The 14,385-nt window shown below is 53.3% G+C and overlaps 1 protein-coding gene across 4 annotated transcripts in view; it reads left to right on the forward strand.

The window, feature by feature from the left end:
- MAPKAP1 (MAPK associated protein 1) overlaps positions 1–14,385 on the forward strand; it is a 131,585-nt gene that overhangs the window by 95,288 nt on the left and 21,912 nt on the right. For all 4 annotated transcript variants that reach the window (XM_061550686.1, XM_061550684.1, XM_061550685.1 and 1 more), the window contains one exon: positions 3,232–3,369. In XM_061550686.1, the coding sequence (XP_061406670.1) occupies positions 3,232–3,369 (138 nt within the window). The remainder of the gene's footprint in view (positions 1–3,231; positions 3,370–14,385) is intronic.

Below are 14,385 nucleotides of genomic sequence, written 5' to 3' on the forward strand. Positions count from 1 at the left end.
TAAAAATAAAACATAATAAAATAATTCTCACGACGTTTCGGCCACAACGCAAGCAGCCGTCCCCAGGTGAAGACCAGGTCTGTCATTCAGACGCTGTCTCCCCGACAGACCTGTCTTCGGGGACGGCTGCTTGCGTTGTGGCCGAAACGTCGTGAGAATTATTTTATTATGTTTTATTTTTATTATTTTATTACTTCCCTTCTACGTGACTTTACCGAAAGAACCAAGAAGATTGTTCTGTCTTGCCACTTCTTAGTGGAAGGTTGCACTTTCTATACTACTGCCCTGTCTGAAATCCCCTTCCTCTGGCTTCCATGCCTAGACTCCCTTATTGTTGACGTATAGGCTCATCACTCTCCCTCTTCGGCTCGGCATACGACCGTGCCAAGGAATATCTCTCGTACTATTCCGTGAAAACATTTACAGCACTTGATCCATCCACTGCTGGATGAGAACAGCCTCTGCAAGCTGCGTTGGTTGGCTAACATGCACCACGCCGGTCAGCGTGTGTTGGTGCAGCGGGGGTGGGCAGGGAGCCAACCGCTGGTGTAGATATCGCTCGCCGCTTGGCCACGGCCAGGAATAGAACTCGTGTATTCGGGATTCGTAGTGTCGCGTGTGTACCGCTGAGCCGCGGCTAACACCCCTACAACAACAAAATAAGCGGAAAATACGCCCACACGAAACACAAAAAAATGCAACTTTCTTTTTTTAACACATCCCGTCAGCCACATGACCTTCTTGGAGTGCAGTATTTCAGCAGCGGCGGTTTATTGCGAGCCAACTCTGCACTGGTTTGTCCACTCATTGTCTCGTCAGCCGAGTCGGGCTTCATTAAACCAATGCTGCCGAGAACCACCAGATGTCTAAAGGAAAGAATCCTCTCTGTTAGGTATGGGTGCCCTACATTCTTGACAATAATGTCAACCCAGTCCCTTCTCGAGCCTGTCGAGTTGTTACACCCCTCTTTCCTTCCTCTCGTGAATAAAAAAAAGCCCGTTCAAATTCTTTACACGGGGCCCCATTTGCCTAATTTGTACCACAGTCTCAAGACATAGTCACACGTAGATGCTTTATTAATCCGCATTCCGTTGTAAATTGCCTCTGCTGGGGTAGAGGGTGGAAAACGCACATCCGATGCAAACGCTAGCACGGATGCACGCAGGCCGTGTAATGTTCCAAGCCCTTTACTCTCTCCTGCCTCGCAGTCCCCTTCGCCCCCTCCCCTGCCCGCTGCAATGATAGCTCCCCCTGCTCCATACCCCCCCCCCGCCCTTTCCCACGACGCTCCAACATAATCCCCGCTGGTAAATGGAGTGCTGCTTGTGCTGCCACTTCTCGTTTGGGAGGCAGAGGAGCGTGCTCCAGCCGCGCACGGCGGTGAGGGCGGCCCTTTGTGTGTGTGTTCGTTCGCGAGCGAGTTGGTGGGTGGGTGGGCGGGCGAGAGAGAGAGTGCGACCAGTAATTCCCCGTGCCGCCTGGCCGACTGATTGCCGGTTGAGTTTACCGAGATTTGCCACGCTGCTCGCTGACACATCTCATCAGATCACGTTGGGACATTACACGCTGGGTTTGAGGTTGGAAGAGGAGGAGATTGGTGGGGGAGAAAGTAGCAGCTGCTGCATCTAGGAATGCCTGTGTTGAACCGTATAGACGGTGGGGCGTTGGGCAGACAGCGCCGTAAAGGAATATGCAATAAAAAAAGGAACATGTTTAATCTTCGAGATACATACTTGGGCTGTATAGCCTGGGCTCTTGGATGTCAGTTTCAGACTCTTAATAGCCAGAGAGAGATTTAAAAATTAGTCGGGCACCCTGCCGTGATGTCCCTGGAGTGCACCTGCAATTATAAAGTCTTTTAGAAATGAAGGTTCAAAGTTGTGTCAGGCAGCCAAACAGCATTGAGACTGGGTATGTAACCAGCAAGAGCAGTACTGCGTTTTTCGAGTTTAAGCTTCCTTTGGATATTGAAGACATTGACTGGATTTACAAAGGATGTCGATCAACGTATATCACAAAAAACACAGGTCTCTCTTTATTTATACGTGGGATTTATTTAGTTTTTATTTTCCAGCAAATGGCATTTCCCAAAGAATGTCGTCCCACTTATGCCACATCCTGAAACGCTTCCTCAAGTGTGAGAATTGGACATGGCTGCGACTGGACAAAATAGATCACGCCTTCGTTTACGTGACCAATAGGCCTCACCTTACTGTGACCTCTCCAATGGCTTCTTGACAAAACAGAATCAGCAGCCACACGCTCGACACTGTCGGACGGATGCCTGTCCCACGCCATCGGCATATCCCTCGTCCTGCCTATGCCACAATCCACCCCACGCCCGTGCATGAGAAACGTGCTAGATGTTAACTTCCTCGCCTGGTATGTTGAATGTTGTGGATTCGATGCCGACACCTGTATATTGGGAGTTTGCACGTTCTACCCGTGGTCACGTGGATTTTTCTCCGGGTCCTCTGCTTTTTCCCTCCACATTTAGAAAGATGCATTTCGAGTAGTATTTTTTGCTGCTATAAATTTCCACGTCATAAACCACTTCGTTGAGCTGTCATTTGTGTGGCTTAGTCAATTCTGAAATATAAGCTAATAGCTGTGTGGTCTTTACCTGGTAAGATCAAAAATTTGATTTAGTTGCATATTTTTTTGTAAGCGGTTTCTTTACATTTACTATACTTGGCACGCCTATTGTATTTTTGTATTGTTTGCTGAAATGTTCTGACATGGCCCCACTGGACATCTGTGACATCATCATATTCCTCCAGTATAAATATTCGGATCTCATTGCTCTGTCTCCACTGTGGTCATTCTCTCGGCCATGCTATCTCCTTTCACAACCATTCCATCGCCCAATTTCTCCCATCTGCCACGTCATCCCTTCCAGCCGCGTGTTAGGGAGCCGCGGTGACGAGACGTTAACTCCCTCGCCTGGCTTGCAGGAGTCCGTCGGTTCGATCCCGACCCCGACGCCTGTATATTTGGAGGTGGTCGCATGGATTTTTCTCTGGGTCCTCCGGTTTTTCCCTCCGCATTTAGAATACACACGCGTTTTAGAGTATCTGTGAAAAAGAGCTTCATAGCTCATCGGATTCCTCCAGTATAAAGATTCAAAATTTTGATTTTCTCATACGGCTTTAACGGGTGCTTGCCAGCAGCTCGGTTGTCCTCCAGCTAACAGCCTGTGCTTACGTCTGCGGCGTCGCGTGTGCCGGGCAGGTATATCGGGTGACAAGGTGGAGATTGACCCCGTGACCCCACAGAAGACCACTACCAAGTTCCTCTTCAAGCAGAAGCCGGTGTCGATAGACGCGGACCTCCTGTGCGCCTGCGACATGGTGGAGGAGAAGGCCCCAGGTACTTGGCACGCACGTACTCGCCCACGCGCACACCGGCCGGCCGAGTTGTCCTTCCGACAGCTGTTGTGAGCGCCAAGCTTACAACTGTTGAGATAGTGATCCACTGCCCATTGTTGCGAATTAGCTGTCATTTGACCAAATGGAAAATATTTTTTTGGTGAATGCTTGGGGAGTCAAACTGGGTAGAGAAATTAGGCATGCAACGGCCTATAAAGTCACTTCCATTCTTACGCTCGCTATACCTGCGTCGAACCATAAGTGTAAAATTATTTTTGATTCGTACGTGCTGTAATGGGATCACATGACCCTTCCAGCCACGAGTGAGCTACATTTACAGCAAATAAAAAAAGATACAACTTTGAATGGAGCTCTCTGGTCAATTTTCTGGCCAAGTATTCTGTTTTCATATGAGCATTGCGGCTCCATTGGTGGTTCTGACAACGAATGGAAATTGCATATTTTCAACCGCATATGGATAAATAAACAAATAATAAAACATAATTTACAGACCTTTTTTTTACTCCACAAATGGGTAAAGGCCCATGCCACGTCAGTCGTGAGAGTTGACCGTACTTCATGTTTGGTCAGTGCAGGGTTGGTAAAAAGGGGTGTGGGCGCCCGCGACTGGTTCGGATACCGCTCGCCACCGACCTTTGTCGTGGCCGTGATTCGAACCTCGAGGTCATTGGGATCACAGAGCGCTGGTCAGCGAACGGCAGTAACATTGCGGAAAAGTGGTTGGAACGTTCAAGCAGGGAGACACTTGAAACCGGTCCTGCTCTGCTCGTCGCCAATAAAAATGAGGCTGGTGCCGCAACAAAGTGTGGCGGGCGTCGCGTCAAAGAGTTGACCGCGATGATGCCTTCCTCTTCCTGGAACTCTCTATAACCTCCGTCATCTATCCGCCCGCTCACCCGCCCACTCACCCGCCCACTCGCCCGGCTCCCCACTCGCACGGTAAAAAAAAAAATCCTGACGCTGCAGGTACCGAGCAGCATCTGATTGATGCTCGGGGCTTGGGAGGACTAGAAGAGCGTTATTGTTAGCGTGCGTTTGTGCCAAACCTGGACAATGCATGCAAACTTTTAGACCCAGTCACCTGTAAAGTCCCTGAATAGAGGAGAGTAGCGGAACCTGCATATATAAAAAAACAATCTTAGAGGCAGAACATTTTTTTTTGGCGGGCTCATCTCGCTTGTGTCGGCATTCCGGTGACCTTGGGGGTCGGCGATGGGCAATGTGGGGGCGCTCGCCTTTGCTTAAAAGTCTGGGAGGAGAGTGCTCCTTGCGCCGATACCGGATGTTTATAATACAGGGCCTATTCGGCCCTTTTCTGATATCGTATACGAGCCACACAAATTCATTAGTAGGTGTAAACATGACGGCGGAACTGAAATGGAGTAGAGTTTCCCTGTGGGGTAGTCCAGGCACTGCCACAGGAATATGGAATTTACAGCACAGATGTTGCCACTCTAGAGCATTGGAATGTTTGGCAATTTATCAGTTCCATCGTATATTTTTGTTTTATTAAGTTCAACGTGTATTTTACTTTGATATATTCGAAGAACCCAGAGAACCTGGAGGAAACCCATGCAGATTAGAGGGAAGACATAAAAACTGCACCCAAAAGACACCTCGCAGCCCTTCTCGCTGTGAGGCACGAACGTGACCACTGCACCACGCAGACGCCACAGAAGCGCGACTCCTGTGGCTTGCACTTCCAGTGCCGGTCGCCGACGCAGCGCGACGGTTTCCGGGCGGGGGGCGGCTTGTTGTCTCGCGGCTTGATGCAGACGGCACAATGGGAATATAATTTGAGAACGTGTTTTTCTTTCCTTCGTGAAGGCCCACCGAGCGAGACCGGCGCGTTCTTTACATTTTCCCCTTTGCTGTCGAGCCCCTTGCCCGACGCCGGTGCGGCGCAATCGGTGCGAGGCAGCGGCCAGCGGCGGCCCTCCGTTACGCTGGCGCCCGATAACCTTTTCCGAGAGAGGGAGCGCGTCTCGCGGGTTTTTAACTTTAATTGCGGTGTCCACCCGCCACCCGCGACTGCCCTCGCGCCCGCCCGCCCACCCCCCCAACGCTGTTGTCCGCCGCGCTATCTGCCGCCCGCCAATCGCTGACCCATCCCGCGCGGGTGACGGCACGGGCCACGACAGCGGCGTGATTGATTGTCTCGTCTCCCCCGGATGCTCGAGCGAGAGAGGCAGGGAGCCAGGGGAGAGTGAGCGAGAGAGAGGGCGAGTGAGAGTGTGAGCTGGGGAGAGTGAGAGAGAGAGGCAGGGAGCCGGGGGAGAGTGAGTGTGTGAGTTGTGGAGAGATGAGTGAGAGGTAGTGAGAGATGAGAGTGTGACCTGGGGGGAGTGAGAGATGAGCGACAGAGGCAGTGAGCAGGAGAGAGTGAGAGAGAGTGATAGAGTGCGCTATGGAGAGTGAGTGAGCTGGAGGAAGTCAGAGGATGAGTGAGCTTTAGCGGAGGAGAGAGGGAGATGAGAGTAAGTGTGAACTGGGAGAGGGTGAGAGAGTGCGAGTGAGTGTCGGAGGGAAGGTGAGAGAGCGTTTAAGCTGGAGAGAATGAGAGGGCGCGTGAGTGTGTGAGCTGGGGGAGTGGAAGAGAGGGCAAGAGAGGCAGGGAGCTGGGGAATTGGAGAGCGAACAAGTGACAATGTGAGCTGGGGGAGAGCTGAGCAAGAGTGAGTGAGTGAGCGAGGTAGAACGAGAGGTCAGAGACAGTGACAGAGTGAGGGTGAATGAGTGAACGAAAGAAAGGTACAGACTGAGAGTGTGAAGTAGAGTCAGAAAGTAGAGATGTACTGTATAGTGACAGTGCACTGGAGGAGGGGGAGTGAGGGCGTGTGAGTGATTTGATTTGGCGAGTGAGAGGTGAGTGACGGGGTGAGTGAGCTGGGGAGAGAGATGAGAGGGGTGAGTGAGCTGAGATGAGAGATGGGAGAGGGTGAGTGAGCTGGGGAGAGAGATGATAGGGGTGAGTGAGCTGGGGAGAGAGATGAGAGCGGTGAGTGAGCTGGGGAGAGAGATGGGAGGGGTGAGTGAGCTGGGGAGAGAGATGAGAGGGGCGAGTGAGCTGGAGAGAGATGGGAGAGGGTGAGTGAGCTGGGGAGAGAGATGGGAGAGGGTGAGTGAGCTGGGAGAGAGATGAGAGATGAGAGGGGTGAGTGAGCTGGGGAGAGAGATGAGAGGGGTGAGTGAGCTGGGGAGAGATGGGAGAGGGTGAGTGAGCTGGGGAGAGATGAGAGGGGTGAGTGAGCTAGGAGAGAGATGAGAGGGTGAGTGAGCTGGGGAGAGATGAGAGGGGTGAGTGAGCTGTGGAGAGAGATGAGAGGGTGAGTGAGCTGGGGAGAGATGAGAGGGGTGAGTGAGCTGGGGAGAGATGAGAGGGGTGAGTGAGCTGGGGAGAGAGATGATAGGGATGAGTGAGCTGGGGAGAGAGATGATAGGGTGAGTGAGCTGGGGAGAGAGATGGGAGAGGGTGAGTGAGCCGGGGAGAGAGATGGGAGAGGGTGAGTGAGCTGGGGAGAGAGATGAGAGGGGTGAGTGAGCTAGGAGAGAGATGAGAGGGTGAGTGAGCTGGGGAGAGATGAGAGGGGTGAGTGAGCTGGGGAGAGAGATGAGAGGGGTGAGTGAGCTGGGGAGAGATGAGAGGGGTGAGTGAGCTGGGGAGAGAGATGAGAGAGGGTGAGTGACCTGGGGAGAGAGATGGGAGGGGTGAGTGAGCTGGGGAGAGAGATGAGAGATGGGAGAGGGTGAGTGAACTGGGGAGAGAGATGATAGGGGTGAGTGAACTGGGGAGAGAGATGATAGGGGTGAGTGAGCTGGGGAGAGAGATGATAGGGGTGAGTGAACTGGGGAGAGAGATGAGAGGGGTGAGTGAGCTGCGGAGAGAGATGAGAGGGGTGAGTGAACTGGGGAGAGAGATGAGAGGGGTGAGTGAGCTGGAGAGAGAGATGAGAGGGGGGTGAGTGAGCTGGGGAGAGAGATGAGAGGGGTGAGTGAGCTGGGGAGAGATGGGAGAGGGTGAGTGAGCTGGGGAGAGAGATGAGAGGGGTGAGTGAGCTGGGGAGAGATGAGAGAGGTGAGTGAGCTGGGGAGAGAGATGAGAGAGGTGAGTGAGCTGGGGATAGAGATGAGAGAGGTGAGTGAGCTGGGGAGAGAGATGAGAGGGGTGAGTGAGCTGGGGAGAGAGATGAGAGGGGTGAGTGAGCTGGGGAGAGAGATGAGATGGGAGGGGGTGAGTGACCTGGGGAGAGAGATGGGAGGGGTGAGTGAGCTGGGGAGAGAGATGGGAGGGGTGAGTGAGCTGGGGAGAGAGATGAGAGGGGTGAGTGAGCTGGAGAGAGATGGGAGAGGGGGAGTGAGCTGGGGAGAGAGATGGGAGGGGGTGAGGGAGCTGGGAGAAAGATGAGAGATGAGAGGGGTGAGTGAGCTGGGAGAGAGATGAGAGGGGTGGGTGAGCTAGGAGAAAGATGAGAGAAGAGAGGGGTGAGTGAGCTGGGGAGGGAGATGGGAGGGGTGAGTGAGCTGGGGAGAGAGATGAGATGGGAGGGGGTGAGTGACCTGGGGAGAGAGATGGGAGGGGTGAGTGAGCTGGGGAGAGAGATGGGAGGGGTGAGTGAGCTGGGGAGAGAGATGAGAGGGGTGAGTGAGCTGGAGAGAGATGGGAGAGGGTGAGTGAGCTGGGGAGAGAGATGGGAGAGGGTGAGTGAGCTGGGAGAGAGATGAGAGATGAGAGGGGTGAGTGAGCTGGGAGAGAGATGAGAGGGGTGAGTGAGCTGGGGAGAGAGATGAGAGGGGTGAGTGAGCTGGGGAGAGATGGGAGAGGGTGAGTGAGCTGGGGAGAGATGAGAGGGGTGAGTGAGCTGGGGAGAGATGGGAGAGGGTGAGTGAGCTGGGGAGAGATGAGAGGGGTGAGTGAGCTGGGGAGAAAGATGAGAGAAGAGAGGGGTGAGTGAGCTGGGGAGAGAGATGAGAGGGGTGAGTGAGCTGGGGAGAGATGGGAGAGGGTGAGTGAGCTGGGGAGAGATGAGAGGGGTGAGTGAGCTGGGGAGAGAGATGAGAGATGAGAGGGGTGATTGAGCTGGAGAGAGATGAGAGAGGGGTGAGTGAGCCTGGGAGAGAGATGAAAGATGAGAGGGGTGAGTGAGCTGGAGAGAGATGAGAGAGGGGTGAGTGAGCTGGAGAGAGATGAGAGGGGTGAGTGAGCTGGGAGAGAGATGAGAGATGAGAGGGGTGAGTGAGCTGGAGAGAGATGAGAGGTGTGAGTGAGCGGGGGAGAGAGATGGGAGAGGGTGAGTGAGCTGGGGAGAGAGATGGGAGAGGGTGAGTGAGCTGGGGAGAGAGATGAGAGGGGTGAGTGAGCTAGGAGAGAGATGAGAGGGTGAGTGAGCTGGGGAGAGATGAGAGGGGTGAGTGAGCTGGGGAGAGAGATGAGAGAGGGTGAGTGACCTGGGGAGAGAGATGGGAGGGGTGAGTGAGCTGGGGAGAGAGATGAGAGATGGGAGAGGGTGAGTGAGCTGGGGAGAGAGATGATAGGGATGAGTGAGCTGGGGAGAGAGATGATAGGGTGAGTGAGCTGGGGAGAGAGATGGGAGAGGGTGAGTGAGCTGGGGAGAGAGATGGGAGAGGGTGAGTGAGCTGGGGAGAGAGATGGGAGAGGGTGAGTGAGCTGGGGAGAGAGATGAGAGGGGTGAGTGAGCTAGGAGAGAGATGAGAGGGGTGAGTGAGCTAGGAGAGAGATGAGAGGGGTGAGTGAGCTAGGAGAGAGATGAGAGGGTGAGTGAGCTGGGGAGAGATGAGAGGGGTGAGTGAGCTGGGGAGAGAGATGAGAGGGGGAGTGAGCTGGGGAGAGATGAGAGGGGTGAGTGAGCTGGGGAGAGAGATGAGAGAGGGTGAGTGACCTGGGGAGAGAGATGGGAGGGGTGAGTGAGCTGGGGAGAGAGATGAGATATGGGAGAGGGTGAGTGAACTGGGGAGAGAGATGATAGGGGTGAGTGAACTGGGGAGAGAGATGATAGGGGTGAGTGAACTGGGGAGAGAGATGAGAGGGGTGAGTGAGCTGGGGAGAGATGAGAGAGGTGAGTGAGCTTGGGGAGAGAGATGAGAGAGGTGAGTGAGCTGGGGAGAGAGATGAGAGAGGTGAGTGAGCTGGGGAGAGAGATGAGAGGGGTGAGTGAGCTGGGGAGAGATGGGAGAGGGTGAGTGAGCTGGGGAGAGAGATGAGAGGGGTGAGTGAACCGGGGAGAGATGAGAGGGGTGAGTGAGCTGGGGACAGAGATGAGAGAGGGTGAGTGAGCTGGCGAGAGAGATGAGAGGGGGTGAGTGAGCTGGGGAGAGAGATGAGAGGGGTGAGTGAGCTGGGGAGAGAGATGGGAGGGGTGAGTGAGCTGGCGAGAGAGATGAGAGGGGGTGAGTGAGCTGGGGAGAGAGATGAGAGGGGTGAGTGAACTGGGGAGAGATGAGAGGGGTGAGTGAGCGGGGAGAGAGATGAGATGGGATGAGTGAGCTGGCGAGAGAGATGAGAGGGGGTGAGTGAGCAGGGAGAGAGATGAGAGGGGTGAGTGAACTGGGGAGAGATGAGAGGGGTGAGTGAGCGGGGAGAGAGATGAGAGGGGATGAGTGAGCTGGCGAGAGAGATGAGAGGGGGTGAGTGAGCAGGGAGAGAGATGAGAGAGGGTGAGTGAGCTGGGGAGAGGGGTGAGAGAGGGGTGAGTGAGCTGAGGGAGGGGGGGTGAGCTGAGGGGGGGGGGGTGAGAGATGAGAGGGGTGAGTTAACTGGGGAGAGATGGGAGAGGGGTGATTGAGCTGGGGAGAGAGATGAGAGATGAGAGAGGGTGAGTGAGCTGAGGGGGGGGGGGTGAGAGATGAGAGTGGGTGAGTGAGCTGGGGAGGAAGAGCGATGAGAGGGAGTGAGGCAGAGCAGCAAAATGAATGAGATGGGTAGATACAACGAGTGAGTGTGAGGGAGGGAGGACAAATGCGAGAATCTCAGAGAGTGTGAGGTGAGAGATAGAATGACAGATGAGAGCAGGAGACACAGTGGCCGAATAAGAGTGAACAAGGGAGAGATGAATGAGAAGGTCGAGAGCGAGCGAGTAAGAGTTAATGAGGGAGTATGAATGAGAGCGAGGGGGAAGCAGAAAGCGAGCGAGCGGGAGATGGACGGAGCGAGCAAGTGGGAGAGTGATTGAGGAAGAGGAGGCAATGAGAGCTGCGGGGAGAGGGTGCCCGAGAACGCGCTGCATGGAGGTCACGGGGAGCGCCGCTCCGTCACATGCGTCCTCGCGCGAGCCCACCGCCAGGGTGTCGCTCGGCTCGCGCACGCGTTGGGATCCGCGGGGTTTTGTTTTTTAATTTAACGTCAGCAGCAAAAGGAGAAAAGGTGGCAAGTGGCGAAAGTGTACACGGATGCATTTGTTTTGTTATTCTGCCGGTCCCGTATACCTGCTTGTCTGCCCGTCTGTATTTCTGCCAAACTGCCAGTGTGTCTGTCTTTGTGTCAATCTGTCTTGGCCTGCCTTTTCCTGCCTGCTTTGTGTCTGTCTGTCTGTCCGTCTGCCTGTATCCGCTACCTGCCTGTCTTTTCCACTCTCTTTTTTCCCACGTGTCCTTTCTCTCGTGCCTGTTCTCTCCTCTGCCTTTTTCGTGGCAGCGAAGAACACGGGCACGCACCGTCCACCTTCCCCGGTCTGCCGTGTTCCGCGTGTGCTTTTGTGGTCTAGTTTCGACCGTGTCCTTCGTGTCTACCTGTCTCCACCCCTCCGCTCGGCACTGGCACCGAGGTGGAGTAAACAATCTCCTTGCTTGTACTCGACCGAAGGATATATTGGTGCGGCGTGCTTTGTTTGCGTGCACTTTGCGCGCGCGGCCGCTTTCCTCCCGAATGAGGCTTATCAATGGTCTTGCGAACGTTCGCAAAACCGTTGAAGGAAGGAGAGACAACCCAAGTGGAGTTCTATAAACTCTTAACTTGTAGCTATGGATAACTTCTGCGGTTGTGCATAATGGACAATGTTTTCCTTCGATTTAGAACATTTTAATCTCAATTTTAATCTCAATTAGAGAATTAGACATGTCCCCTGGTCAACAAAAACATCGTCAGCAGTGTATACAAAATATTGTTCATCTGGCTGACTGGCAGTGGATCAAGCACTTGAATCGAAGAGGGGATTGGCACAGCCCATCCCCAGGGGTCTACAGTTGCTATTGCAGGGGGCGAAACTGGCCCCCTGCAATAGCAATGTGGAATTTCCAACAGATGGGAGCAAGAGGGGGGGTGGGGGTGGAGATGCTTTCACGTCAACACAAGCAACCGGTAGAATACGAACGAACCCAACTCGAATGCTCGTGTCCACCGCACCAAATGTAGCCTGGCCGCCCCAGAAAAAAATTCCACTCGCCGTGCGACACGGGCATAGCATGGCTACGCACGGTTCGCCGGGGTGGGGAGGTCGGGCTATTAATATTCACACGCGCGTGCACGCTCATGCGTGTGCGCGCGCTCGCGTGTGTGCGCGAGAGCCTCGATAACCCACGGCAGGAGCCGGCAGCTCTCCGCCACTCCACCGAGCCTCATTATGGTAATCTCCGGCAGGCGTCCGACGCGCGGCTGTGTTCTCGCCCATTAATTAATCGCCCGGCTCCCGACGAAAGCAGGTGGTCCTTCCACCCCCACACCAGCCTCCCCTCCCTGAAAGAAAAGAGGGAGGAAAAAAAAAAGGCACCACCGCCACCCTGACATTTAAATAATAGTTGCAACATGCTTCCTTATTATATTTGCCGCCGTTCGCCGCTATTAATCACGCGCGCTTGTCGGTGGCCCGATGAGATGTCAGCGCGGCGCAGAGCGGAGCCAGCCAGCCGCACAACGGCCCGCTCGCTCGCTTGGCGGCAGCGGCAGCAGCTGCGCTAATAAACGCTCGCGACGACAACGCCGCCGCCGTATTCGCCACGGCCAGCGCCGCGCCGTCCTCTCCCGGATCGCGCGGTCGGCCGTGAGCCCGCGCTCGCTGTCGATGTGCGCCCCGCACCTCTCTCCGATATTAGCACGGTTTGGCTACATAACGGTGCGAAAGTAGTTCAACGTTTACATCGTATATAATACATACAAACCCCAAACCCTCCCCACCACCCCCGCCTTGCTTTGGATGTACGAGGTTGGTGGATCGCGCAGAGATCGCCATGTACACAAGGCGTGCGGCTTGCCTCGGCCCTGATGCCGAGTGGCTACAGTGTACAGCAAGGAGGTCGCTGACTTTGTGCAGAGTTTAAAATTGTCGTCTCCCTCGTACGCGTGGGTCTATCTCCTCCCGTCGTCTCAGTGGCCTCTGACAGTTGCCTTCAGCATGACCCCCCCTGAACAGTCAATAAATATCCCCAAAGAAAAATGTTACTCAAATAAGTTGAATTTCTTCCAGAACACGGAGTTTTGGAAAATCTATAATATATATTTTTTAAACCTCACTTTGATTAAAAAAAAAACCTATCATGAATCTTCACGACTTGTTGAAATGTAGATTGATTTCTCCTGGTTCTTTGGAAACGTGTTGAAAAAGTCTTTCCAGGGAAAATTAAAAATGTTTTGAGACACCACAAATGATGCATCAGCCATGATCAGTCCACTGAAGCTTGCTTGGAAAGCTGAATGGAGTTAAAAAATAATTCGCAAACAAACACCTCCATGAAAGACCCAACGCAGAAGATCGCTGGGTTTGATCTTCCACGAAGCTCATGGTCCACCCTAAACTGCATCCGCTGCACAAACCATGGCAGTAGATGCGGATACCCGATGGTGCACAAATAGAAAATTAAAAACTCTCAAGTAGTGTGCGACTGTGGTCATCCAGAACAGACCGTTCAAGGTAGAACGACGCAATGTTCCATCCACAAATACGAAGGAGACATCACAGCGACGGCGATCGACTCCGCTGCTCCTGAAGCGGTTATCTGGCTTGACCAGCTGAATGTGAGATTGTAGTTGATGCTGTGCATCTACATCGGCCGTACGAGAGAAGAAGTCCACTGCCGGAGGAAGGCCTCCCCAAGCCGCCGCTACCTGTCACGATGCACGCGTACGTTAAATGTGTACGTAACTTCTTTCGCGCCGCACATAGCCAGCCGTGCTTATCGGAGGTGCGAATGTGTGCCCTCTTGAGACGGTGTTCAGCGTTCACATTTTTCTCTGAGAGGATTGAAATAATTAGAACATTTCCTGTAAATTACTCCAGAGTGGGGGTGCATCAGAAATAATGTATAAAAAAGCAAGATTTAACTGCAATCACTCTGCGGCCATGACGTAAAACTATAAATATAGGCGACGTTTCGGGCAATGACCCTGCTTCATAGCACGTATAATTCTACGTGACGAATGTGAGTTTTTGTTAATTGTGGTTGTCCGCTGCCAACGCACCAAGCATGACAAAATAATTTGTTTAACTGTAACAGTGATTATCACCGTGCGCTTTTAAAATGCACGAGGATGTTGTGCATTTAAGAGTTTAAAACAGCTGCACGTGTCGGGATGGCATCTGTCTCACTTACCAAGAAATTCGATACAAAATTAAGACTCGAAGAATTGGGTTAAATCTCGGTAAGAAAAAAAAGGAAAATTAAAACAACACTCGCATCCCACTAAATCAGGAGGAAGCCTTTTTTTTCTGTTTGCAATGATTAGGCACTGCCGAATTACTTTGAGCTCTTACCCAGCACGCACGCGAACCCTTCCTCGAGTTAATGCGTAGCTGTTCGACACCTCTTTGGGTTCCGGGGTGGGGGGACATTGTTACAAAACCAACGTCCCGTTCAGCAGCTTGTCCGTACAAAAACCCGACTACGGAAACAAGAAGGACGGTTCACATCGCAGTGCTGCCAGAAATATGTACGCGGAACGTAACGTCATGTCGAATGGACGTGGGGTGGCGCGGAAATGTAGGTGTGGCCTTGAGTCGGTCGTGGAAATTCCACATTCTCATGGCGGTGGCCAGTGTCTCGATAGAATGAG

This window comes from Lethenteron reissneri, chromosome 12, assembly GCF_015708825.2.
Source record: "Lethenteron reissneri isolate LAM-NWPU_2019-01 chromosome 12, ASM1570882v1, whole genome shotgun sequence".
Taxonomy (NCBI): domain Eukaryota; kingdom Metazoa; phylum Chordata; class Hyperoartia; order Petromyzontiformes; family Petromyzontidae; genus Lethenteron; species Lethenteron reissneri.